Source organism: Ovis canadensis, chromosome 1, assembly GCF_042477335.2.
Source record: "Ovis canadensis isolate MfBH-ARS-UI-01 breed Bighorn chromosome 1, ARS-UI_OviCan_v2, whole genome shotgun sequence".
Taxonomy (NCBI): domain Eukaryota; kingdom Metazoa; phylum Chordata; class Mammalia; order Artiodactyla; family Bovidae; genus Ovis; species Ovis canadensis.
Window position 1 is genome coordinate 5,542,556 of NC_091245.1, and position 26,635 is coordinate 5,569,190.

Here is a 26,635-nt window from a genome sequence, read left to right on the forward strand (position 1 = left end):
GTTCCCGTTAAGAACAGCTGGACTGAGAGAGCATAGGCACGCAGAAAGAGCCGGGGAAAAGCTGTCGTTTGCCAGACTGCAGCCTCCGTGAGCACACAAGTTAGCCTGAGACGGGAGACAACTGTCTGTGCAAAAATTGTTTTGCCATTGGTTTCCGTTCTAAAGCTTAAGATTTTTTTAGGAGGGATTGCAAAGAATAAAAATTGTGCCTTTGTTATTACAAAGTATCCTGGGAAGCTGAAAACCTTTTATATCCAGTATCTCATTTTCTTATTTTCTTTGGGGGCTGGAAGTAGAGAAGCTTTTTACTTCAACTCCAAAAAGCTTTGAGCAGAACAGTGGTTCCTTGGGGCCTGCCCCTGGGGCACTGGAGTGGGTCCCACTGACTGCAGTGGGCAGGTCAACTGGAAAGAAATCGGGGGTTCACGTCAGGAGCTGAGGGGATGGATGATGTGATGGGGTTGAAAGAGATTAGGAAGAGGGCAGACAGACTTGGTGATGGTTCCATGTGTCCAGTGAAGCCAGGGAGGGCGCCAGAGGGTCTGGCTCAAGGGAGTGACGGGAACTGAGGATGGCCTGGCATCCTGCTTCTGCCGCCGTCTAGCTGCATGACCGTGGACGGGTCATGGAGCATTTTTGAGCCTCAGTTTTACCCATCTGCAAACAGGGATGGTGATGATGTTACCTGCTCCATAGAGTTGTAATGAATGTGAGTGAGTTATCACAGGTCCCATCCTCTGAGTAGAGGAAGTGCTGGTTGGTGCTGGCCGTGACCTTGTGTGTGACAGAGGCAGTGTGCGACACGTGTGGCCCGAGCCTGGCTCACTGGCCATTTTATATGCTTCCCATCAAGCTGCCTTGGGTACTGAGATTGAAACTTGTGGTACCAGATTCCTAAGCTCTGTGGCTCGGGGTCTAAAACATAATGCCGACCAGAGGGTGGTTGGCTGGCACCATTTCCTCTCTGAACGTCCCGGCGTGTGTGGGACTGGACACAAGTCCCAGCCCAGGGCCAGACCGGCACTGGGATCAAGCGGTATCCACTTTTGTCTTTGAAGCTGCATAATCTGCTTCCCCTGGTACATAGTGCCGGGGGAAAACAGACCCAGCCAGTGTTCCCAGTGACTTTTCCATCATTTATTAAATGTCTGTCTTGGTTTAAAAATCACACCTGCTGCCTTAATGATGTTTAAAGATATATAAAAATAGGAGTACATAACACTGCATTCACTATGACTGGAGACGGCTTTTATCTGGCACAATTTTGCACAAAGCACAAATTGTTGCAAAAATACCCGAACTCCGCTATCATGGGGGTGCTTTGAAGAGATTGTTAGTGTGTGGCAATTATTCACGAGCCCACAGTAAGTCCTAGCGCAGTCACGAAGCTCCGCTCGCCCTGGGAGGGGCTCGGAGCCACCTTCCAAATGAAACCACGGCCACAAAGGCAGCAGGCCCACGGAGACGAACAGACAGCATCACGGGGGCCCTGGTGCTGAAACGGGCTTTTCTCAAAACGCGCAAACTTGAATCAGCGTGGGAGTAGGGCATAGGCTGTAATTAAAACTCGTGGCCCAGTTCCCTTAATTTGCAGCAGAAAGCTATTGGTTCATTTCAAGCCAAAGCAGGTGGACGGTTGGGGTCCTTGCAGCAGGACGTAGGGACCCCCAGAGCGTCCTGACCACCAGCGCCCACATCCTGCAGCGAAGGAAGTGCAGCCTCTCAAGGCGCTGCTGTCCCGGGGGACCGTCCCAGTCCGTCCTGCTGTTCCCGGGGTGGGGGGGGGTGGTCCAGACTGTCCTGCTGTTCCCCGGGGTGGGAGCAGGCGGTCAAGAGTGCACCCCAGAGGAAACGCGTTTACAACCAACCGTTTCTCCTCGCAGGTGGCCCGCATGCTCCAGCCCTCCGTGGTGTGGATCGGAGACACAGAGAAAACCTTCTACAAAAAAGTGCCCCACGCAGAAAGGAAGGTGAGGGCTTCCGGGTGGATTCTCCGTGGGGCCTTTTCTCTCCTCCCAAGTGGTCCCCTTCCCAGGGACCACCTCGATCTCTCAAGAAGGTCTTGCTTGTTCAAGGGAGGAAGGAAACAAGGGGCCGGCGCTCTCTGCCCTGAGTGCTTGTCGGTATCTGAAAGGATCCAGTGTCTGATTTTTACGAGGCATAATTTAGAAGAAAAATGAAAGAAAGGATGGAGAAGGGGGAAGGGGAGCCTTAAACCCAAACATAGGATTCACAGTAAGGAACAATCGAGAGAGCTCTGCTCGGCCACGGCAAATGGCACACACAGGAGTTATTATTAGGATTTCCTATTGTTCATCATAATAAATAGCCAAAGGCCTGAAATTTATGAACAAAGACGGTGCATAGACCCGCCAAGCGCCCCCACGTTCAGGGTCCCCCTGGGAGCCCTCTGTCAATTGCTTCCTTCCGCCTTTTCTCTCCTTTCAATGGATCCCCTCCTCCGCACTTCCCCCCACCCACCCCCAAATCACCAGCAAATTTCCCACAAGTTAAAAAAAAAAGATTGCAGATACACATGATTGTTATTCCACATCAATTTGCACCAAAGCAAATAGTGGTTAACTGAATTTCTGATTAAATTCATAAGGATTTTAATCACTTTTGATCCTTATGTATTATACATCATTTTTAGCAGGTAGAGATGATTTGGGTAAAGAATGAAAGCTCAATCTTTTCTTCCCCAAATGAGCCTTGATTGCCCTGTCATTTTGGAAACTCTTAAGAGGACTCATTTACTATTTAATCTGGGAAGCTGGCAGGTGGCTCCCTCTGCTGGTGACGTTGCTACATTAAAAAAAAAAAGTCCACACGCAGTAAAGCAACTAGACTCCAAAAAAAATCAGGTTTTTTTTAAATAATAAAATTTTAAAAGTTCATGTAGATGTGAACTTGAAGGCAGTTACTACAGTAAATCTCAAGAGAGATGAAAGGCAGTGTTTAGTCCAAGGTATCACTCACTTAATGTCATCGGAAGTTCAGTCTCTTTAATGGGCAAGGGACCTCTCGCTGGGCATCAGCCTGGAAGATATGAGAATTCAGAAGTGTGTCCCGGGCCTTTAGCTTAGTTGGCTGTGTGTCCCTGAGCAAGTAAGCTAACCTCTCCGAGCCTCCACCCCCTTAGCTGGCTAAAGAGTTGCAGAGAGACCAGCCTCTGAGTTCACGAAGCCCCCCTCAAGTCCTCTCCCAGGACCCCCTCAAGCTGTCCGGCTGTCACCAGCAATTACCTCTGTTCCCCTGTGCCCCTGTGTGGAGGGACAATGAGAGGTATGAACAAGCCCGTTTGAGAGCCAGAGGGCGGTGGGCTGGCAGGCTTTGAGGGAGTGCTGACCACAGGGAATAAATGTGAGTTCAGCAGACGCCCCCCCACCCTAGCCGGGGGGGTCACCATGAAGGGGGCCCAGAAGCCTCCCCTGAAGCGGCCCTTTTCTTGCTCACCCCATGCACAGGCTGTGGTCCCCACAAGTATGGTCCCTGACTAGTCTCATTCCTGTAGAAAATGAAGGCCTTTGGTGGCACAGTGTTTGTTGTGGACAAATTGCACATTTATTCTGTCCGCCTCTGCTTTAGAAAAGTCTGTCGTTTGTCAGGGGAATTCACTGCACCGGAGCCTGAGTCACAGTATGGGGAAATCCCAGGACGCCTGATGAATACAAGCAGAAGGGTCCCGGGTCCCCAAAGGTCCACAAGACCGGCTGGGCTGCCTGAACCAGCCCAGGCACAGACAGAGTTGCCACAGGTTGGTGGGGAGGCATGCAGACCCCTCTGGCCCTGCAGAGTCCCCAGCTCCAGTGCCAGAAGAGAGCCAGCCGGCAGAGAACGGCCCTGCGAGCATCTTCCAGCCCCAAGTCCTGTACCTGCCCCCCGGGCAGCGGGGTTCCCACTGCCTCCTGCCTCCGGGGCCAGCACCGGCTTGCTCTCTCTGCTTTCCTCCCTGTCCCCAGCCTCTGACTTCTGTCCTTGCCCGCGGGCTTGGGGTGGCTGTGAGCATTGGACAGTCAGGCTCTGAAGGTGACCACCGAACGCCAAGGGCGTTCACTGCATCCACAGACAAGAAGCTCCACGTTGCATCACCTGGCCGCCCAAGGACCCCAGCATCCTAACTACCACTTGGCCCAGCCTGCGTCCAAAGGCTCCTCACGTCCAAGGCCCTGAGACCTAGAGAAACATGTCCAGCTGCAGAGAAACCACCCCCTTGCCACGGCCACAGCCCAGAGTACTCCCGGCAGTAGCACAGGGCATTCGAGGGCATTCCAGGAACACCCCTTGGGGAAACCTCTCACCCACAGTGACTAACTCCACCCTCGATGCCTCCGCTTCTGGGTCGAGGCCCTTTCGGAGGTACAGTGTGGAGGCTGGCCCAGTCCTAAGAGGTGACAGCTCCTGGTGGGGCGCAGGGACCCCGCGGGCTGCTGCAGCAGACAGCAGAGGTCCCGGGAGCACAAAGCATAGGTCTGGAGCAGTTAGTGGTCCTGAGGGGAAGGAGGTGGCCTTCCTGTTTTGCATGTGCTCAGTCCTGTCCGACTCCCTGTGACCCCGTGGACTGCAGCCCGCCAGGCTCCTCGTCCGTGGGATTCTCCAGGCACGAACACTGGAGTGAGTTGCCATTTCCTCCTCCAGGGGATCTTCCTGATCCAGGGAATCGAATCCACGTCTTTTGCATCTTCTGCACTGGCAGGCAGATTCCTTAGGAAGCCTTAAGCCAGGAAGGGCGCACCGCTGGTCTCTGGCAGCTCTGGGACTCAGCCGCAGGCCCCTTCTCCGCACCTGGATGTGGCTCTGGCATCAGCACTTCCTGCTCTGCCCTCCACGCTTTTGCTACCCCTGTGTCCGCCCTCCTCAACCCCCGTGCTCCAGACCATGTCCTGAAAACTGCGCGTGGGGCCCTCTGGTCTCAGAGCCAACGGTGCTGGGCTCCAGAGCCCCCTGGCACCCCAGTTCTCCCCCCGACAACGTCCTCAGCGCCCAGCCCCCGGTCACCAGGTGGATGCTGGGTCTGTGCCCACCCCTCCCCTCCCAGAGGATGGCCGTCCTCTCCACAGCCCTCAGCTACCCCGTCAGTCAGTTGTCGGTGTACAAGACAGAGGCAGTACAGCGTGAGGCAGGACGAGACGCTGCTGCGTTTTCCGCTCCATTAGCCTCGTGGCTGCAGCACGTGGGAGCCCTCCCCGCATCCCAGTCAGGCCTCCACGAGGGCTGGGTCGGGCCGGGCGGCTGCCATGGTTTGGTGGAGCTGACTGCAGGAAAGCACACGGGGACTGCCGCATGGCGTCAGACACCAATTAGAAATCGCCCGCAGCGATAAGGTGGGCAGGCCCAGCAGGTCCTGCCATAGGGGCGTCGGCCGCAAAGGCTGCCAGGGGTCAGTGGGGATGTTGGCCAGCGTGACGCCTGAGCGTGCGGGTCTCGTGTGTAATGGATGCGGCTCTGAACAGGAACGGGGTGGCCCCGGGGGCAGGGGGCTGCTGGCCGAACAGACTCACCTTTCATTTCCATGCCCTCCTAAGGGGACTCACCATCTGCAAAGATGTCACTCTGGAGCCAGCCCAGGATCAACATTTATTACCCAAACAGGCTGGTTAAGTTTGTACATCCCCGATATTGACAGGACACAGCAATATCATCTCCCGCTTCGGAACAGGCGGGACCGCACCACTCTCACCGTGGGCACCTTGTAAAAGCACCTCTGCCCACCCCCCACCCCCAGGGTGGCAGTCTCCAGTCCTACCAGGGTCCGGGGATCAGACTTCCTTCCAGTCTTTGGGCAGCTTCATGTTACCCCACATGCACCATAAGGAAGAAAGTGAAGTCGCTCAGTCATGTCCGACTCTTTGCGACCCCATGGACTGTAGCCCACCAGGCTTCTCCATCCATGGAATTTTCCAGGCATGAGTACTGGAGTGGGTTGCCATTTCCTTCTCCAGGGGATCCTGACCCAGGGGGTTGAACCCAGGTTTCCCGCACTGCAGGCAGACGCTTTACCATCTGAGCCACCAGAGAATCTCCCAGCAAAACTGCACTGTTCTCCATCAAGCTTCTTAAAAGACCAGTCTGTTCTCAACCATCCCCACTCACTCTTCCACCCACTGCTTCCACTTGATGTTCTCCAGCTCCGTGGAAACTGCTCTCACAGCATTTTTTGAAGTCCATTTTGCCAGTGAGCCCCCATTTGTAAAAGTCTGTCCTCTCTTAGCCTCTGTCACCTTCCCTTCTCCTGGTCTCCTCAGACCCCACCAACACTTTCTTCTTTCTCTCCTCCATGTGCATCTAAACACTCCATTAAATACACAGATGCTCACTGAGGTTCCATCTCAAGCCCATGGACCTTTCTTTCCTTGCCCTCCTTGGGCACCATCTCATAACGTAAAGAAATCACCACTTAACCAACAGATGCTACACCCCATCCCCAGGCTGCAGCTCTCCCCTGCGGATTGGATGCTGACACCTGGCGTCAACCAGAATCACCCATGGGATGTCTCCACCACAGTGCTGCCAGCACGGCCAGGGCCTGCCCAGCTCTCCTCCTCCATCGCCACCTTCATCACCCTGCTCCTCCTCCTGGTTTTCCAAAGGGTTACTTTTTTAGTATAACCACAGCTCATATCCAGATGACACCACTCTAATGGCAGAGAGTGAAGAACTAAAGAACCTTTCGATAAGGGTCCAAGAGGAGAGTGAAAAAGCTGGCTTAAAACAGCATTTAAAAAACTTAAGATCATGGCATCCCATCCCATTACTTCATGGCAAACAGAAGAGGAAAAAGTGGAAACTGTGACAGATTTTATCTTCTTGGTCTCCAAAATCACTGAGGACAATGACTGCAGCCATGAAATTAAAAGACATGTGATTCTTGGAAGGAAAGCTATTACAAACCTAGACAGCATGTTAAAAAGCAGGCACTTCACTTTTCCAATCAAGGTCTGTGTAGTCAAAGCTATGATTTTTCCAGTAGTCCTGTATGGATGTGAGAGTTGGACCATAAAGGAGCCTGAGCACTAAGAGCTGATGCTTTCAAACTGGGGGGCTGGAGAAGACTCTTGAGAGCCTTTGGATAGCAAGGAGATCAAACAAGTCAATCCTAAAGGAAATCAACCCTGAATATTCGTTGGAAGGACTGATGCTGGGAAAGATTGAAGGTGGGAGGAGAAGGGGGTGACGGAGGATGAAAGGGTTGGATGGCATCACCGACTCAATGGACATGAGTTTGAGTAAGCTCAGGGAGATGCCAAAGGACAGGGAAGCCCAGTGCATGCAGTCCATGGGGTCTCAAAGAGTCAGACATGACTTAGGGACTGAACAAGAACAATATGGAGTTCTATGCTTGAGCTTTTCATTTTTGCACACAGCCTGGCCCCCATGGGAAGTTCAGTAGCATAGTCAAGGCCCAACAGACATCTCTCCCATCCCAGGCAGCCCAGAGGCATGGATCTGAGCAACGGCAGGTTTCTGCACAGGCCTAGGGTCAGGGTTAGGGTGCAGCCCCTTCAAGAGCAGGTTTCCGTCCTGACACCCATTTCTGGGGCTTCAGGAAGCCTTATTTCCGGTCATCCCTCTCTTGTGCTCTGCCCTCTCTTAAGCTCCCTGTTGTCCCCAGCCCCCACCCATGCTTCCTGGATGGAGTCCTGCGTGGCCATTGTTCCCTCCTGATGGAGCCTTGCTGGCTCTGGACTCCTGTGAGTGCAGGAGGAAATGGTCGGAAGCTGCCTGGTGGTCTGGCTTCAGGCCCAGACTGTGGGATTTATTTTGCTGTAAAAATCCCATCTTGTTCTCTCTGTGAGTTACATTACAGAAAGTCTCTTCTCAACTGAATCTAACAACACAGAAAAAGGATTATACACCATGACCGAGTGGGATTTAGCCCAGGCTTAGCATCCAAAAGTCAATTAATGTAATACACTGTATCATTAAAATAAAGGACAGGAACCACACCATCATCTCAACAGATGCAGAAAAAAGCATTTGACAAAAGCCAACACCTCTTCATGAGTTAAAAGAAAAAAAAAATAGAAAAGGAAACTTCCTCAGCCTGATAAAGAGCAACTACAAAAAATCCAGAGCTGACACCATCCTTAATGGTAAAAGACCGGATGTTTTTCCCTTAAGATCGCCTCTTTTCAGTTCAGTTCAGTCGTTCAGTCATGTCTGACTCTTTGTGACCCCGTGGACTGCAGCATGCCAGGCTTTTATTCAACATTACATTGAAGGTTCTCACCAGGACAATCAGGCTTCCCCAGTGGCTCAGCGGTAAAAAATCTGCCTGCAGTTCAGAAGATGCAGGAGATACAGGTTCAATCCCTGGGTCAGGAAGATCCCCTGGAGGAGGAAATGGCAACCCACTCCAGTATCCTTGCTGGGAAAATCCCATGGAAAGAGGATCCTGGGGTCGCAAAGAGGCACCAGGGCAGTCAGGGAAGAAAACAAGATGAAAAGCAAAGCGTAATATTGAAAAGGAAGAAATAAAACCACATTTGCAGATGACATGATCTTGTGTATAAAAAAACCCAGAGGAATTCACTAAAAGCCGTTTTAGAAACTAATGCAAACATTCAGTGAGATTTCAGGGTAGGATACAAGACCCATATTCAAAGTAACTGCCTTCTATACACTTCCTGTGAAAAAATTGGTATTAAGAAAACAATTCCATTTATAATACCATCCAAAAAATAGGAAAAGTCTTAACAAAAGAAGTGGAAGACTTCCACTCTGAAGACTACAAATCAAAGTTGCTGAAAAAATAATGAAGACCTAGATAAGGAGGAGGATACATCATGTTCGTAGACTGAAAAACTTAATAATGTTAATATAGCAAGAATCCCCAGATTGATCTACAGATTCAACACAGTCCCCGTCAGGATTCCAGCTGGCTTATTTGCAAGAAATTGACAAGCTGATCTTGAAATCCATATGGAAATTCAAGGGACCCAGAACAGCCAAAGCAGTCTTGGGAAAGAACAGAATTGGAGGACACTTCCCAGTTTGAAAACTTACCACAAACCTGCAACAATCAGGACAGTGTGATGCTGGCCTCAGGAAAGACCTCTCGGTCAATGGAATAGAACTGAGTCCAGAAATAAACCCTCACATTTACAGTCAATTGATTTTTTTTACAGTGGTGCCCAGACAATTCAATGGAGAAAGAATAGTCTTTTCAACCAATGCTGCTGGGACCATTGGATTGCCACCTGCAAAAGAATGAGGTTGGACCCCTACCTCACACAGTTAACCAATAATGCCTCATAGACCTAAAAGAAAGAGCTATGCCTATAAAACTCTTAGAAGAAAATGGAGACATGAATCTTCGTGACCTTGCATTAAGCAGTGGTGTCTTGGACATGACATCAAAAGCACAAGCAACAAAAGAAAGCTTAAACTGAACCTCATCAAAGCTAAAAATTTTTTGTTGTAAAGGAAATCATCAAGAAAGTGAAAAGAACTCAGAATATTGGCAAATCATTTATCTGACAAAGAATCTGTATCTAGAACATATAAATGACCCTTGCAACTCAACGTTACAAATAACCGCAGTTTTAAAAAGGGCCAAAGATCTGAATACACCTTTTTTTTCAAACAAAGTATACAAATGGCCAGTAAGCACATGAAAAGATGTGAACATCATTAGCCCCCAGGAAGATACAAGTCAAAATCACAACGCAATGCCACTACACCCATGAGGATAGCTAAATGAACAAAATTAAGGAAAACAACCACAAGTGTTGGCAAGAGTCTGGGAAAACTTAAATCTTCTGCTCTCTGCCAGGATTGTAAAACGGTACAAATATTTTGAAAAACAATCTGGCATTTCTTTAAAAGGTTAAATGTAAGAGTAACCATATGACCTAGCAATTCAAAACGAAAACATTAGCATGTATAAAATCCTATACGCAAATGTTGATCGTGGCACAATTCAGAAGAGCCAAAAAATAGAAATAACCCAAATGTCCATCAACTGATCAGTGGATAAATAAAGTGTGGCATAGCCACGCAGTGGATATCATTTAGCAATTGAAATACTAAAGCATACCACAACATGGGTGAACCTCAGAAATGGCATGCTAAATGAAAGAAGACACACACACACACACACACACACACACACACATTGAATGACTCTATTTATGAAATATCCAGAATATGCAAATCCATAGAGAGAGAAAGTAGATTAGTGATTGCCTAGGATTGGAGAAGGAAGTTGGGGGGAAGTGGGCAGTGACTACAAACGGGTGAGATCTTTGGGGAGCAAATATGAAAATGTTCTAAAATTAATTGTGATGGTGGTTGCACAACTCTGTGAATATACTAAAAACCATTCAGCCAGACATTTTCTTTTTTTACTATCTTAATTTTATTGGAAGCATGTTTTGAATAGGTGGATTATATGGTATATGAATTATATCAATAAAGCTGATCTATACCTTATCAAACCAGTCAATCCTAAATGAAACCCTGGCTATTCATTAGAAGGACTGATGTTGAAGCTGAAGCTCCAATACTTTGGCCACCCAATCTGAAGAGCTGATTCATTAGAAAACACCCTGATGCTGGAAAAGATTGAAGGCGGGAGGAGAAGGGGACGACAGAGGATGAGATGGTTGGATGGCATCACTGACTCAACGGACGTGAGTTTGAGCAAGCTCCGGGAGAAGGTGAAGGACAGGGAAGCCTGGTGTGCTGCAGCCCACGGGGTGGCAAAGAGTCGGACACAACTGAGTGACTGAAAAACAGCATACTGTAGTAATTATATAAATATAATAACGTATCAGTTCAGTTCAGTCGCTGAACTGACTGTCCCATGTCCACTGAGTTGGTGATGCCATCCAATCATCTCATCTTCTGTCGTCCCCTTCTCCTCCTGCCCTCAATCTTTCCCAGCATTGGGGTATTTTCAAATGAGTCAGCTCTTCACATCAGGTGGCCAAAGGATTGGAGTTTCAGCTTCAACATCAGTCCTTCCAATGAACACCCAGGACTGATCTCCTTCAGAATGGACTGGTTGGATCTCCTTGCAGTCCAAGGGACTCTCAAGAGTCTTCTCCAACACCACAGTTCAAAAGCATCGATTCTTCGGCACTCAGCTTTCTTTATAGTCCAACTCTCACATCCATACATGACCACTGGAAAAACCATAGCCTTGACTAGACGGACCTTTGTTGACAAAGTAATGTCTCTGCTTTTTAATATGCTGTCTAGGTTGGTCATAACTTTTTTTCCAAGGAGTAAGCGTCTTTTAATTTCATGGCTGCAGTGACCGTCTGCAGTGATTTTGGAGCCCAGAAAAATAAAGTCAGCCATAACATAATATAATAGTAATAGATATTTTAAGTCTCCTTTGCAGCTCTCAATTGCTGTAGGCCCTACACAGGAAGGGAGTTGGCGAGTCAGCGGGAGCAAGACCCCCAGCACATCCCCTTGAGAGACTGGCCCCCTCAAGAGTTGGGGAAGGAGCAACATTCTGGAGTCACCGCTTCCGTGCTGGCAGCCAGGGTCTTGCTCGTGAACTCTGAGCAGGTCTCCAGACTGCCTCATGCCTCAGGCCCACATCTCCCCAGTGAGGGTGGGAACAAGCCCCTCTGATGGGCTGCCTGTGAGGATTAGGTGAGAGAGTCTGCGCCAGGCACAGAGCAGGGGCCCTGGAGCTCTGCGGTCGGCGCTTCCGGTGCTGTGCGTGTAGCTGGGTGTGAGAAGCGATGAGCAAGGCAGGTGGGCACAGAAGTGCAGCTGCCCTGTCCTATGGTCAAGGCAAGCCCCAACCCAGGGCCTGCTTGGAGCTGAAGTTCCTGCAGCTTCCCACTGGGCTGTGCTCCTAAGGGCCCCTCAGCCAAAGCAGTGCTCCTCCTCAGCCTCTGTGGTCTTTTCCCTGTGCCCCGTGAAATCAGGGCCCTCCCGCCGGGCACACAGAGGAAGGAAGGAGAGACTCAGCCCTGGGGCCCCTGCTCAGCCAACAGCCCCTCCTCTCCCCTCCCCCAGGTGGCACCCACCCTGCGGGCTGCATGCCAACCTCCACCCTCCAGCCCTCTGCCCAGCAGGCTGGCCGTCCCCCAGCACACAGTGGCCTTGTCCCCGAGGCCCTGCAAGCTATACACAGCTCTGGCACCCCCATAGCCCCCGGGCCTCCAGCACCCTCCACCGTTCGCTTTTATTCCCGAGGATGGAATTTATCACACGCTCCCTCCCTTCCCTAGGCATCCCGAGCCCCTTCCTGCAGACTGGCGTACAGGGCTGTCTCTCAGCCGAGGGTGCAGGACTCACAGGAACAAACCTCAGGTGGCCTCATCTCTGTGGAGGAGCTCACAGGTGCTGGGGGGCAATTCCGGGAAACTCCCAGCATAGGTGAGATCTTTAGCTTGGTGTCTAAGTTGTCCCTGAGCCAAAGGGGAGCGGAAGAGGCCAAGATTATGCTTGGGCATCTCTGTGGAGGCTCCCCACCACCCCTCACTGCTTCCTCTCTTGCTGCCCTGGTTGAAGGCCAGTGCGTTGCCATGGCAATGTGGCCAAATCTGCTCACCAGCACCCCCCAGGCTGGAAGTCCTCCTCCCTCCAGTGCCTTACGTCTTGCTCCTGACCCTCGATTAGTGCGGAGGCTCTACTGAAATAAGACAGCTTCGGACTACATTCAGACTGCTTCAGAGAGAAGTGGTGTCAGGCTCCATGTCATGAGGTGTTTTCAGACCTGAGATCCGGGAACTCAGATCCTCATCAACAAAGGAAGTCTTGAGTTCACCTGCAAAACAGCTCGGAGGGACGCACCAGAACCCATTGTCAACCCCAGGCAGCTTCCTTCCGCTTGGAAATCCCCCCATTTCCCATGCTTAGGGCTAAGATGCTAGAACGTTCGGTCAGGTGCTTCCCTCCTTCCCCCTGTCCAAATCTAACACCAGATTTGAGGAAAGGAAGGGCCAGCAATTCAGACCACACCAGCCAGGAACCGCGTCCTGAGGCCTGGCCCAGGACACACTCTAGGAAAATATGTCCAGCAGCCCCAAAAGCACATTAGTAAGGGCGTCCCACAGTGTGTCCGAGGCTGAATTTCCTTTAGTTCTCAATTCTTTTTCCTATATGTGGGCTCATTTTTTTTCCTCTCTCTTTCTCCCAGATGGAACCTAAGCGCCTGAAAAAGCAGCTTCCCAAAATGCTGAAACTCCTGAAGCCAGACGACAGGATTCTAATTGTGGGGACCACAAAGCGACCTTTTGATGCGGAACTTCAACCTTTCTGCAAAGCTTACCAAAAAATTATTTTGGTTCCCAGACCAGACTACGCTTCCAGATACGGCAAGTACCCCTCATCCCTTCCGTGTGCAGCCAGCAAGGCTGGGCCATCCGCGACGGCCATGCTGTCCTGTGGGCCGGGAGGGTGGCCTTCGTCACCCAGGAGCATCAGGAGGGGCATGAGGCCCAGCATGCCAGGGTCAGCCAGGCTCGAGCTATAAACGCAAATACCAGGTCAGAAGAGCAAAGCGTATGCCTCTGTTCTGTTGCTAACATGATCGTCTTTCCCTGGACAAAAAGAAACTGGACAGGGGTTATTATTTTGAGCCCCGAGGGAGACAGAAGCCTCGAGGGTGTGAATTTTTCTTCCGACAGGTAGACTCGGGTCCCTCATTTTGTCCCCGTGGTGGTGTTGCCTTTCTCATCCAGCAGCATTTCTTTTCACGAGGTCGATTTTCCTTTTTTCCAGTCTTAAAGTATTAGTTCAGGAGAACGTTGATTGACTTATACAATAGCTTACTCTTTTCCTTTTTTTTTTTCTTGAACAGACAGATTCAAAATCCATGTTTTTGGAAATCTATTGTTAACGGGGAACTGTACCAACCAGGGACCCAGGGCAGTGAAATGGGGAAGAAGGGTGAGATGTGGGCTCTGAGCAGACCTGGATCTGATCCCAGCTTGGCCCCTGGATCACTGATGACCTTGACAAGGTGGCTGACCTTCTGAGCCTCCCCGCTCTCTCATCTGTAACGTAGGAGAACCGTGGAGTTCGCAGGGCGGTGGTGACCCTTCTGTGAGATGGTTGGAATGCCCAGCACCATCCCAGCCCCACAAGAGCACTGGTGGCGGTGGAGGAGAAGGGAGAATAAGGTGCTGATGGTTGTCGTGGAGGAGGAGGATTTCCATGGCTGGGCGGTAGATGGCTCGGGAGCTGGCAGTGGTGCTGATGGGGTCTCCACGTCTCCTGCTGTGTGACAGCCCTCCCCAGGGACTGCAAACAACAACCTATGCCTCACGTGGTTCTGAGGGGCCACTGGCTTCAGCTGGGGCTTCCCTCCTGCCGAGGTGTTTCATGACGGTGACTGGAGCTTCAGTCATCTGAAGCCTGGATAGGCGTGGACATCCAAGACCATCCAAGAGGTGGTGCTGGTGGTGCTGGTGTCGGAAACGGTGGTGATGGTGACTGCGGTCTGAGGATGGTGGTCATGACTGCAGCCTGGGGATGAAGGAGATGCTGGCGGTCACGGTGGTGGTGGCAACAGAGGAGATGGAGCTAGCGCTGACTCAGCAGCAATGGTTAGCACCGATGATAGTAATAAAATCTACTGGGTCAGACTTGGTTTCTCTTAACCCTTCACAATAGCATCACCAAAACAGAGAGGCTATGTGGTCCTTTCTGGTTGTTCTTAAGCTCCTGGCTAATGTGATTTGCTGAAAGAACAGCCCTTTATTCCCCATACATGAAAATCTCTTAGCTTATTAGCCACTCGGTTTGCAACACGCACTCATTTCTGTCTCCATAAACTGTGGTCCTGACTTCATAAGTCAGTGTTATATGCAAAGCACTGAGAGACTTTGGATGCAGGCATTTCTCCATCATCTAGGGGCTTCTCTGACTTCTGGGGCCTGCAAGCCCTCTACTGGCTTCTCTGCAGCCAATCAGCACCAAAGGGAGAAAAAGATCCTATAAATGATCTCTCAGGAGATCTTAGGAACCAGACCCAGATGGGGCCCACAGCACTTCTACCCACGTTGGCCAGAATGACTTACATGATCTCAGGTTCAAGGGGACAGGGCTGTGTCGTTTTGCTCAGAGGGTGGGTGGGCACCAGCATTCTCGGCCCACTGTGAGTCACTGCAGAGGATTCCTCGCTCCCACCTTCATCAGAGCTTCCCCAGCTCTTGTTAGCATCTCTCTCTCCCTGTCTCTCTGTGTGTGTCTGTCTGTCTCTCTCTCTCTCTCTCTCTCTCTCTCTCTGCATCGTATATATATTTTTTAAGCTATCTTAATGGAATAAAGTAGTGTATTATTAATTTTCAGGAGCTAGAACGTTATTCTTGACTTTGGATTCAATAGTTTCCACTGTTTGACAAAACCAGAGGCCCTTTAAAAATGGAGCTATTGATGTCTAACGAGGACAATTGTGTTCTTCTGATGTAGTGCCAGGCCTCTCTAGGGACTCAGATCGTGTGACAGATTCCAGCCTGAACCCCCTCCTGCAGCCACGTGGGACAGGAGGAGGAAGCGTCCCTTCACCTGTGAGCAGATGATGAACCCGCAGCAGTGGCTGTCTTGGGCTCAGGGCTCTGTCCGCTCAGCCACATGCGTCTCACATATTTCTTTGCTGGTGGGTGATTTGTTGAGGCTGCCATTCTTGCCAACATCATAAACACTGCCTGTTTTCTCCAGTGACCTTGAAGTTATCATAGCCACATTGATTGGGACATCTATCTTAAAGAAAGACTATTCCTGTCTTTGCAGTGATCAAAAATGGTCCCTCACAGCCCGTAAAGCCTGGCCTGCAAATTCATAACTTGGGCCCTTGCTTGTCCATCTGTCTGCGGGCAGCAGAGCGCTGGAGGTGTGTGGAACAATCACCATCCAACTTCTGAAATTCCTCCAGGCGGGGAGGAGGCAAGTGACGGGGCTGAGAAGCTAAGGGTAGATAAGCCAGAGGAAACACAGTCCTTAAGGTTTACCAAATATAATTCAATATCCACCTCCTTCCCCCAAATCAAGCTGTTTCCTTCAAAATGTCTCTGCAAAGAAAATCCACCCCCCTCCCTGGTTGATGAATACCGTGTCTAGTCCCCAGAAATCCCTTTGGGCTTCCATCTCTCCACGTTCCTAATGCTCTACCTCCTGCCTCTCTTCCCTGGGGTCTGTTCCACTAATAACCCAATCCATCACAGGCTCCCCACCCTGGACCCAGTGTCTGCTCGGAGGAGTCCAGCTCGTGTCTTTCTATTTTTCTGGAATTCTAGACTGCAGAGGCCAGAAGCTCATCCAAATCGTATTATTCACCCTCATGTGCTTGTGCAAGACCCCAAATGAATTTTAAGAGATGGTGCCCTCTCAACCAGCAGTCAGGATGAGAGCAATTTGGAATGGCAAAAGCAGAGTTGTTGTTGTTCAGTTGCTCAGTCGTGTCTGACTCCTTGTGACCCCGTGGACTGCAGCACGCCAGGCTTCCCTGTCCATCACCAACTCCCAGAGCTTGCTCAAACTCATGTCCATTGAGTTGGTGATGCCATCCAACCATCTCATCCTCTGCTGCCCTCTTCTCCTCCTGCTTTCAATCTTTCCCAGCATCAGGGTCTTTTCCAATGAGTCAGTTCTTCACAGGGGACCCAAAGACCAGATTCCTTTCAGGTCTAAAGAAGGGGAAGGGGATGTAGATTAGCCTGAAGAACTGAGAAGCCCTCTGCATCCACGAGAGGAAAATGAAATGCAGCACCGGGTGCAGAGAGCCCCTCGGCTGCCCTCAGCCCTCGAGACTGAGGCTGTTCTGGATCCCAGTCTGGGGTGTTTTCTGGCTCCTCAGCTTTAGGGGTTATCACCTGTGCCATAAGACACGTTCCCTTCTTAGCTTCCAAGTCACCACTCAGACCTGTTTGCACAGTTTTTAGATGCTATGAATGTGGACAAGACAGACTAGATCCCAAGGGGTAGTGTGATCTGGTTGTTGTTGTTGCTGTGTGTTTTTACCACGGGTTATGTTTTCTGATCTGTGACAGTTGTATTTAGATAAGGGTAATCGTTACCTGCTCCAGGGTCTTCACACAAATATGCTTAGAAAATACTCTAGTTTATTTTGTGTTAGCTTTTCTATCAATCATTGACGTTTTAGTGAGCATTAGTAAACTTTGGTACAAAGTGCAGTGTTGTTGCTGTTAAGTCACTCAGTCGTGTCCAACTCTTTGCAATCCCATGGACTCACACCAGGCTCCTCTATCCATGGGATTCTCCAGGCAGGAATCCTGGAGTGCACTGCCATCTCCTTCTCCAGCGGGCCTTCCCCACCCAGGGATTGAACCCATGTCTCCTTCATTGGCAGGCGGGTTCTTTACCACTGAGCCACCTGGGAAGCCCCACAAAATGGAATGACTAATAGTAATTACAGAAATAACAGTAATAAAGCTAAAACAAAATGCCCACCGTGTATCAGAACGGTTTCTTCCAATTGCTTTCTATACTTTCTTGTCCTTAGTCCTCACAGAAGCCTAAGAATTAAATCTTTCTACTCCTATTTTTACAGGTAACCTTAAGATGACTTCAAGTTTAAATAAACCCCTCAAGGAAGTAGCAGTGTAGATGCAGGGGGTAGATGTTGCTTTAGGTCAGGTTGGGGCCCCCTGTAGCCCTTACAGGCTTCACTGTGGTCCTCAAGCCTCAACGGCTAACCTTCCACACTAGAAGACACCTCAGGCCCCATGGTAACATATCCCCCTTCCCAGCAACTCAGCTCACCTTGGAGCCAAGGATCCCCCCACCAAGGAGGACAGAGAAATAACTTGAGGCCCCAAAACCGGACTCTCTGGTGTGGGTCCTAGTTATGTCCCAAGTCATTCTATTCCTAGACAGTCATTGGAACTTTTCATTTCACCTGGTATTTAGAGGTCGATGTGTTTGAATGATGTAGTCATTCCACACACCTGACAGTGCTCAGATCATGCCAGAATCTTCTTAATTAAAAAACTGTCTTTAACCTTCCTCAAAGAAGGTCATGTCTCTTTGGAGACATTTAGCCCAGCCTTCGCCGTGCCAGGGCTGGCTCTGAGATGGACAGTCTTGTCCCTGCCCAGTCCCTTCCTCACTGTCTGGACAGAACTAACACATCACAGTTCAGTTCAGCTCAGTTCAGTCACTCAGTCATATCCGACTCTTTGCGACCCCATGGACCGCAGCACGCCAGGCCTCCCTGTCCATCACCAACTCCCAAAGCTGGCTCAAACTCACGTCCATCGAGTCAGTGATGCCATCCAACCATCTCATCCTCTGTCGTCCCCTTCTTCTCCTGCCTTCAGTCTTTCCCTGCATCAGGGTCTTTTCCAAGGAGTCAGTTCTTCACATCAGGTGGCCAAAGGATTGGAGTTTCAGCTTCAACATCAGTCCTTCCAATGAACACTCAGGACTGATCTCCTTTAGAATGGACTGGTTGGATCTCCTTGCAGTCCAAGGGACTCTCAAGAGTCTTCTCCAACACCACAGTTCAAAAGCATCAATTCTTCGGTGCTCAGCTTTCGTTATGGTCCAGCTCTCACATCCATACATGACCACTGGAAAAACATATCACACCGGGTCTCAATTTATTTCCGTAGAATCTCTCTTACAGAATGGATGCAGTGTTCAAAGTGTTATGTCTCGAATGTTGTGTGGGAGACCATCCTATGTCTAAGGTTTAGAAGCAGGGATTATTTCTTAATTCGTGTTCACGGCATCCCCGTGTCCGAAGTGGAATCTCCTGGTTACCCAGGGTCCCACCGTCCCAGACAGCAACAGGGCACCATTTGGTAGCCTGTTCATCTGTGCATGTTTGCCATGGTTGGGGGCAGAGAGTATGGCTCTGCTCAAAGGCAGTGTTCTGCGGTGGCATACGCCTAACAGGAACCAAGCCCTGCAAAGCTGATGGAAATCGGACTGTGTGTTGCAATTCTACATGTATAAATTACATATGAAATAACCTTTGTAACTCAAGTCAAACTCCTACTTAACCAAACACCATGAATTTCCAGTTTTGGAAGATTTTGAACATCTTCGAAGGCATCACCCTAAAACTCTACTGACCTTTTCTAAAAATTTATGATTGGAGTGTAATTGCTTTACAAGGTCGTGTTGCTTTCTGCTGTACGAAGCGGCTGCTAAATGTATACCTATATCCTTCCCTCTCGGACCTCCTTCCCGCCCCTCCCCTCCCCACCCCTCCCCTCCCCTCCCCACCCCTCCCCTCCCCACCCCTCCCCTCTACGTCATCACAGAGCACCCAGCGGAGTTCACGGTGGGTGCCGTACAGCTGCTTCCTGCCAGCGATCTGCTGTATTAATACACATGAAAGTGTATACTGACCCTTATTAAGTGTTTTTTTGTCAATTCACAAAGGACTCAGGGATCTGTAGAACTCAGGGCCATCGACGTGCATGCCTTGTGAGTGAAAAATGACTTGAGGCACAGCGTTTGGTTCTTTGGCCCCATGCTCATTTGAATTACAAATTGGAGCAGACCCCCGTGCTCTCCTTTCTTGGTGAGAGGCAGGTTTGTCCCGGAGACTGGGTTAACCCTGTTTTCTCTCTGCTGACTCTCGTTCTCTGTCTTCGCCATCGTCTGGGACACGACAGTTCTGTGGAAGGAGATCATTCAGCGACACGGCGGCGTCATCACGGACACCCTGAGTGTCAGTTGCCTGGCGAAGATCACCGACGGCTTCACACAGGGACACATTGTCCAAGTGGTGAAGGAGGTGCTCACGGAGCGGAGACTCCGGCAGCAGTCCCACAAGCCGCTCACCGCCCTCGAGTTCGTCGCCTCTCTCACCAGCATGAATCCGGTCTACCAGGAGGAAGAAGACAGCTTTAAGGTAAGTGCAGCGCATGTCTCAGCAACAAAGGCTTGTCACACACGACACCTCCACCCTCCTCTATCCATGCATTTGGACTCTGCCCTATCCAGTGAAATTTGGAAATGTGAAATTTGGGGTCCACAGTATCTTCTGGCCTTAGCAATAAAGCACGTGTCTTCTAAATCTTAGGAAAGTTGTGATCCGTAACCTTATAAGTGAAAGTGAAAGTCGCTCAGTCGTGTCCGACTCTTTGTGACCCCTGGACTATACAGTCCATGGAATTCTCCAAGCCAGAATACTGCAGAGGGTAGCCTTTCCCTGCTCCAGAGGATCTTCCCAACCCAGGGACTGAACCCATGTCTTCCGCATTGCAGGCGGATTCTTTACCAGCTGAGCCACAAAAGAACCTTATAAGAACAGTCAAATTGCAGAATTGAGTAGCAGCTTCAAAACTATTGAATTTGCACACACACACACACACACACACACATTGGTTTTTACTTTCACAATTCACATAATGGAACAGGTTTTGGCTAGAGAAAACCATTCCCTAAACAGTGTGCTTCCAGCCCAGGCTGGTTTGTCTCATATGTGCCTGGGTTCGCTTGTGATAGGAAAGCACGAGAAAATTCAGCTCGATTTAGTTTTCTAGTTTTTGAACACATTCTGAGATGTTCACAGAATTGTTTTCTTCCAGATCCCTCTGCTATAGGAGGAAAGGAAGCAGCCAAGAGCGGTGTGCCTTCTCTAAGCACCGTCAGAATTAGCACCATCACCCGCCAAGGCCCAGGCCAGCAGGCGCCCCTCCAAACCCTTTTCATAGCAGTGAGCACCGTTGAGTTCTCTTTCTGGACCTGAAGGTAGTTTTCTTGGCCAACTAGGAATAAAAAGAAGGGAAACTGTATCCATGAAATTATATCCATCACCATCCTGGCCATTCAGTCACCAGAAAGAGAGCTGGAATTTTCGTTCAAACCTTTCATCCCTAATAGCCTACCTGGGATTAGGAAAATCCCCTCTACAGTGTGTCCACCAACTCTAGAAACTGTTTCCACCAACTCTAGAAGCTGTTCCCCTTCTGCTTTGCCACTGATGGGTCAGTGAAGATGCAAAATAGTCACCGCACTGATTCCAGAAGTAATGGTCTGCACAAGAGTTGACGGACTTTTTACTTAAAGGGCCAGATAGTAAACGTTTTAGGCTTCAAAAACTACGTGGTCTCTGTCCCAACTATTTAACTCTATGTTCTGCCTCCAAAGTGTCCAGACACAGTAAATAAATGAATGGGTGTGGCCAGCTGCCAATGAAACTTTATTTGCAAAAACAGACCAACTTTGGCCCATCCAACCATAGTTTCCTGATCCTTGCTCTAGAAAGTGAAGTGAAGTCTGCTCAGTCGTGTCTGACTCTTTGCGACCTGTGGACTGTAGCCCGCCAGGCTCCTCCGTCCATGGGATTCTCCAGGCAAAAATACTGGAGTGGGTTGCCATTTCCTTCTCCAGGGGATCTTCCCGACCCAGGGATTGAACCCAGGTCTCCCACATTACAGGCAGACGCTTTACCCTCTGAGCCACCAGGGAAGCCTTGCTCTAGAAAAGTCAGAAGAAATATTTACAACTCCAAGTAGAAGTTTTTGCCAAGCTTCTGAATTATACTCATTAACTATTTAAACCTTGTTAGTGTTGACTGCAAATAGTAATCCTCTTCAAGTGATATATTCTTGTTAGAAATTCCCAGGTTATTTCTCCTTTGTAAAATGATAATGTTCCTCTGCATTTTGAGGAACTAGGTTTAGGTGTTTTCTCTTAGTTGGGTTTTTTTACTGTCTGAAATAATCTCTAGAAGCTTCCTACCTGTTACAGGTACTTGAGATCCAGTGACTAGAATCCATCATATTAATCAAAAGAAGGAAAGGCTGCCATTTTATAACCTGGGGTGAGAACATGTATGTTTCTTGCTCTGCTTCTCATACTCATTTTTGTTGGTTTTTTTTTAACTTCAAACTTTTTAATTTCATATTGGGGTATAGCCGGTTAACAATGTTCTGATGGTTTCAGGTGAACAGTGAGGAGACTCAGCCATACAAATACATGGATCTTTTCTCCCCCAAGCTCCCTTCCCATCCAGGCTGCCGCATAATACTGAGCAGAGTTCCATCATGTTCGTTTTTCAAAGGAACTAAATCATTTTACCGCCATCATCATTAACCCACCCACCCCATCCATTTCCACTTCCTGTCTTTACTCCAGGATTCGCACAGCACCTGGCCCCAGCTAGACGTTCAGTTAACTTGTTGAGTGGCAAATGGATTGAGCAGATGGATAGATGGAATGACACTGTCACTCTTCCAAATAATGAGATTGCATGGCTGTAGATGCTGGTAACCAGGTCTATCATTGTCACCCTGAGAAGTTTCAGCTAACTGTGTGTCACACTGAGATCTTTCTTACAGGTTCTCCAGGCACATGTACCTGCTCCGTGGACGTCATGGAGAACATACTGAATGATAAGAATGTAACAGTCACAACAATGTTAGTTAATATTGTTGTGACTATTAGCCAGGCACCCTACGAATTCAGACCTCACCATGGCTCTATTTTGCAGATGAAGAAACTGGGTTATAGTCAGTTTCAAAGAGGTCTACACCCCAGTCCCTGGAACCTGGGAATTTGTCAGGTTACATGGGAAAGGGGAATTCAGATGGAGTAAGGTTGCTAATCAGCTGACCTGAAGGCAGATCACCCTGAATTATCCTCGTGAGTCCAGTGTACTCATAAAAATTAGAAGAGGGCATCAGAAGAGAAACAGGTGGCCGTGTGAGGATTCACTGGACCTCCAGGTAGCCCAGCGCTGCTGCTCAAAGGTGGCGATGAGGTCACCAGCCAGGAGAGCAGGTGGCCTCTGGAAGCTACAAGAGACAAGGGGACGGATTCTCCCCCGGAGCTCCAGAAAGGAATACAGCCTGCGGACACCTTGATTTTAGCCCCATGAGACCCATTTTGGACTTCTGACCCACAGAACTGTAAGATACCAAGGGCTTTGTTTTAAGCCACTAGGTGTGTAGCAATGTGCTACAGCAGCCAAAATGAAACAGAACCAGAAAAGAAAACCGCAAGAGGCAAAATGATGTGTTCCAGGTGACGCAGCTTTTTTAAAAGGAGCAGAGTTGAAGTTCAAACCTTACTCCGAAGCCAGTGCTATAGAACGCAGTCCATCCTGTGTCTCAGTAAATTAGGAGGCTGTCACCTTAAATGCTTGGCCACCTCACCTTTCATGGAAAGGTAAGCCAAAGCTAAAAGAAGAATGACAAAATCCCCAAGTGCCAGAAACAAAGATAAATCTCAAACACAGGGAAAGCCGGATGCGTGGCGTGCAGCAAAGAGAGAAATAGGAATAGAAAGCAAAAGGGTTAGGAGTCGCAGCAGGCACAGTGACAAACCTGCTGCCTCTGTGACGAGATCTCTGACGTCCCAGGATCACCAAGGAGCATCCTGTAAGGCTTCTAAACATCCCGTAAGACTCCGTTCTGAATGTGGGTTTAGAGAACACATGGAAGCAACTTCAGTACTGCTCAGGAACGGAGGCATAATGAGAGAGAGAGAGGCCAAGACAAATCTGAAAATCAAAATTCCAAAACATTTCAGAAAATCTAGTGCTGAGTATGATCTTCAAACAAAAATGATTAAAAGACAGTAGTTTAAACAAAAATCTAATTACATTAGGTTTTAATCCATTATGTTAGATTATATTAATATAATTATATTAGATTAATATAATGAAACCATAACTTCCATTAGAGAAACATACAACGTTTTGAAAGAAAGATGGGCAGAAATGGAGTAAAAACAGATAATTATTTTAAAAAAAAACACACAGAAAGCTTAGAAATGAAAAATATAGTCACTAACATAAAAAGTCAAAAAACAAAAGAGATGTGAACTCTAGACTAGAGATGGTCAAAGAACAGATTAGTGGAATGGAGGATGGTCCTAGGGAGCTCCCTCAGAAAGCAGCACAGAAAAATAAACAGATAAACGGCAAGTGACAGCCTTTGAAAACATTGGCACCCAGGTAATAGTTTTGGAAGAAGAGAGGAAATACCAGAGGAATGATTATTTGAAGAAATACTCGCTAAGAACTTTCTTAAGTTAAAGACATGAATTCTTAGATTAAAAATAAATTCCACAGGCCCAGCCGAATAAGTAAAAGAGATCTCCATCTACGTACATTATTGTCAAGCTGAGAACAAGGTGACAGGCCAGTCTTATGATACCGGATTACCTGCAGAGAAGCAGTGGGGAAATCAGACGTCGCCTTGGCAACAATTAGCACCAGAAGAAAGTGAAAGCCTGTCTTCAAAGTGCTGAGGAAAAATAACCAGCTGCCTAAAATCTATATCCAGCAAAACTAGCCTCCAGGGGATTCCCAGGAATCAGAGTGGTAAAGAATTCTCCTGGCAAGGCAGGAGATGCAAGAGACACAGGTTCAGTCCCCGGGTCGGGAAGATCTGCCAGAGGAGGAGATGGCGACCCACTCCAGTGTTCTTGTCTGGAGGGTCCCGTGGACAGAGAAGCCTGATGGGCTACAGTCCTTGAGGTCACGAAGAGTCATGACTGAGCACCCAGCACACATACTTACATGCAAACCAGCACCCAAGAGATGAGAGAAAACACACACACACAAAGACTGAGGTAGTGTCCTACTCACACCCCTTCAGAGCACGGCTTGGAAACATCAGATTAAATTGAAGAGGCTCATGACCTACCTACAACCCCAGGAATTCTTTTTCTGGGTATATGCCCCAGAGAAGCTTTCTAATATAAACTTTCTCATATATACTAAACTTGTGAATTTCAACAGCATTCAAAATGACAAAGAATTGAAAATCACCTCTAAGTCCGTCAATAGGAGAATTGATAAATAATGTTTATTATAGTCATTTAAGGGCTTCCCGATGGCTCACTGGGTAAAGAAGCCACCTGCAGTGCAAGAGACACAGCTTCAATCCCTGGGTCAGGAGGATCCCCTGGAGGAGGAAATGGCTTTCTCCTTGGAAGAAAAGCTATAGAAAAGCCTAGACAGCATATTAAAAAGCAGAGACGTTACCTTGCCAACAAAGGTCCATGTAGTCAAGGCTCTGGTTTTTCCAGTAGTAATGTATGGATGTGAGAGTTGTGTACCATAAAGAAAGCTGAGCACCGAAGAATTGATGCTTTTGAACTGTGGTGTTGGAGAAGACTCTTGAGAGTCCCTTGGACAGCAAGGAGATCCAACCAGTCCATCCTAAAGGAAGTCAGCCTGAATGTTCATTGGAAGGACTGATGCTGAAGCTGAAGCTCCAACACTTTGGCCACCTCATGCAAAGAACTGACTCACTGGAAAAGACCCTTATGCTGGGAAAGATTGAAGGCAGAAAGAGATGGGGACGACAGAGGATGAGATGGTTGGATGGCATCACTGACTCGATGGACGTGAGTTTGAGCAAGCTTTGGGAGTTGCTGATGGACATGCAGTCCTGGCATGCTGTAGTCCATGAGGTCACAAACAGTCGGACACAGCTGAGCAATTAAGCATAAGCACAAACAACAGTCGTTTAATGAAATATGACTACAGCGTTTGCAAGCCAAAGTGTTTCTCAGACTTCAAATAAAAGTGAAGGTTGAGAAGAACGTCATGACAGGGCCAGCTGTGACTAGTGAGTGCTTTTTGGACCTTCTGGCTCCAGTGTTTCTGTCCTGTTTTCAGCAGTCCCTCAGAGTGTTTGAAGCCCTCCCAAGGTTCACAGTTGGTCATCAGTCCAGCTGATGGTCTTGTCTGAACCACAGGGAGCTACTCACATTACCAAGAAAACCTTGGTAACTTGGGGTTAGAGCAAGACCCCCAGGAAGTCAGGTGACTTAGTGAGAAGGGCTCTTGGTTTGACCTGGCAAGTAGTCTCTCTGTTAACTCTTTAAGGTGAAAGTTTCAGATAGTGTAGAAATATGCAAAACCCACTAAGAAAGAACATACCTTAAAAGCCCAGTGTTGAGTGGCTGCTTGCCCCCTTCCTTTCAGCAAGCTTTTCTTATTTTTAAGGGCATACCAGTGAATTTATGTCATTTTCATATTTTCCTAAACATCTATTTGATTTCAGGACTGGTATGCCAAGACCCCTATGGGTAAAAAGCGAGCCTTGGCATTAACAGGAGGTAACAAAGAAAATGAAAAGGACAAAGGAAAAAAGGAGAAGAAAGGGGAAAAGGAGAAAAAGAAAAAGTAATGCCTTTCTGAGGAGCCGAGGATGCAGGTGTCTCTGACTTGACAGAGGAGACTCACCATTGCGCATCTGAAGACCCGCGTTGATGCCCCACGCCCATCAGCCCTGCTCCCACCCAGGTCTTCATAGGTTGACCACCAAGTTAGCTGTCCATAACAGCTATTTCTGCAGCTTGTAACTGTTTCTTAGCCTATGTAAAATTTGTATATAACCCAAACTCACTCTTCACATACTCCACAATCTTTCCAAGTTGGACACTTCATCTCAACAGTACTAGTTGCCAGATTTAAATGTTAATAGTTAGAAAATATTCTAATTTGACAACTAGTAAGTTCAGTCTGTCACTGATACTACTAGGTTTTTATTAATTCATGTACACAGTATATTATCTTGCACATATTTTAATAAATTAATTCTTTGCTCTATTCATATACTTTAAATAATGCAATAAAAACTTTTTTCTTGAACTGACTCAGTAATTTGGTTGCTAAAGCTAGAAATGGATTTTTAAGTTAATGATTTCAATCTTCTGAGTTCAAAGATGGGGAGGCTGAGACCCAGGGTCACAGAGCTGATATTTGGAACCCTGAGGCTGAAGT

At 48.5% G+C, this 26,635-nt stretch overlaps 1 protein-coding gene across 5 annotated transcripts in view; it reads left to right on the forward strand.

Moving 5' to 3' along the window:
* Positions 1-26,500, forward strand: part of IQCA1 (IQ motif containing with AAA domain 1) — a 184,209-nt gene extending 157,709 nt beyond the window's left edge. For 4 of the 5 annotated variants that reach the window (XM_069584679.1, XM_069584688.1, XM_069584693.1 and 1 more), the window contains 4 exons: positions 1,884-1,970; positions 13,109-13,286; positions 19,560-19,798; positions 25,914-26,500. In XM_069584679.1, coding sequence (XP_069440780.1) covers positions 1,884-1,970; positions 13,109-13,286; positions 19,560-19,798; positions 25,914-26,039 — 630 coding nt within the window. In that variant the 3' untranslated portion in view covers positions 26,040-26,500. Of the gene's footprint in view, positions 1-1,883; positions 1,971-13,108; positions 13,287-19,559; positions 19,799-22,232; positions 23,062-25,913 lie in introns of all 5 variants that reach the window. The other variant, XR_011255947.1, reaches the window with a different exon arrangement.
* The last annotated feature ends 135 nt before the right edge of the window (positions 26,501-26,635 follow it).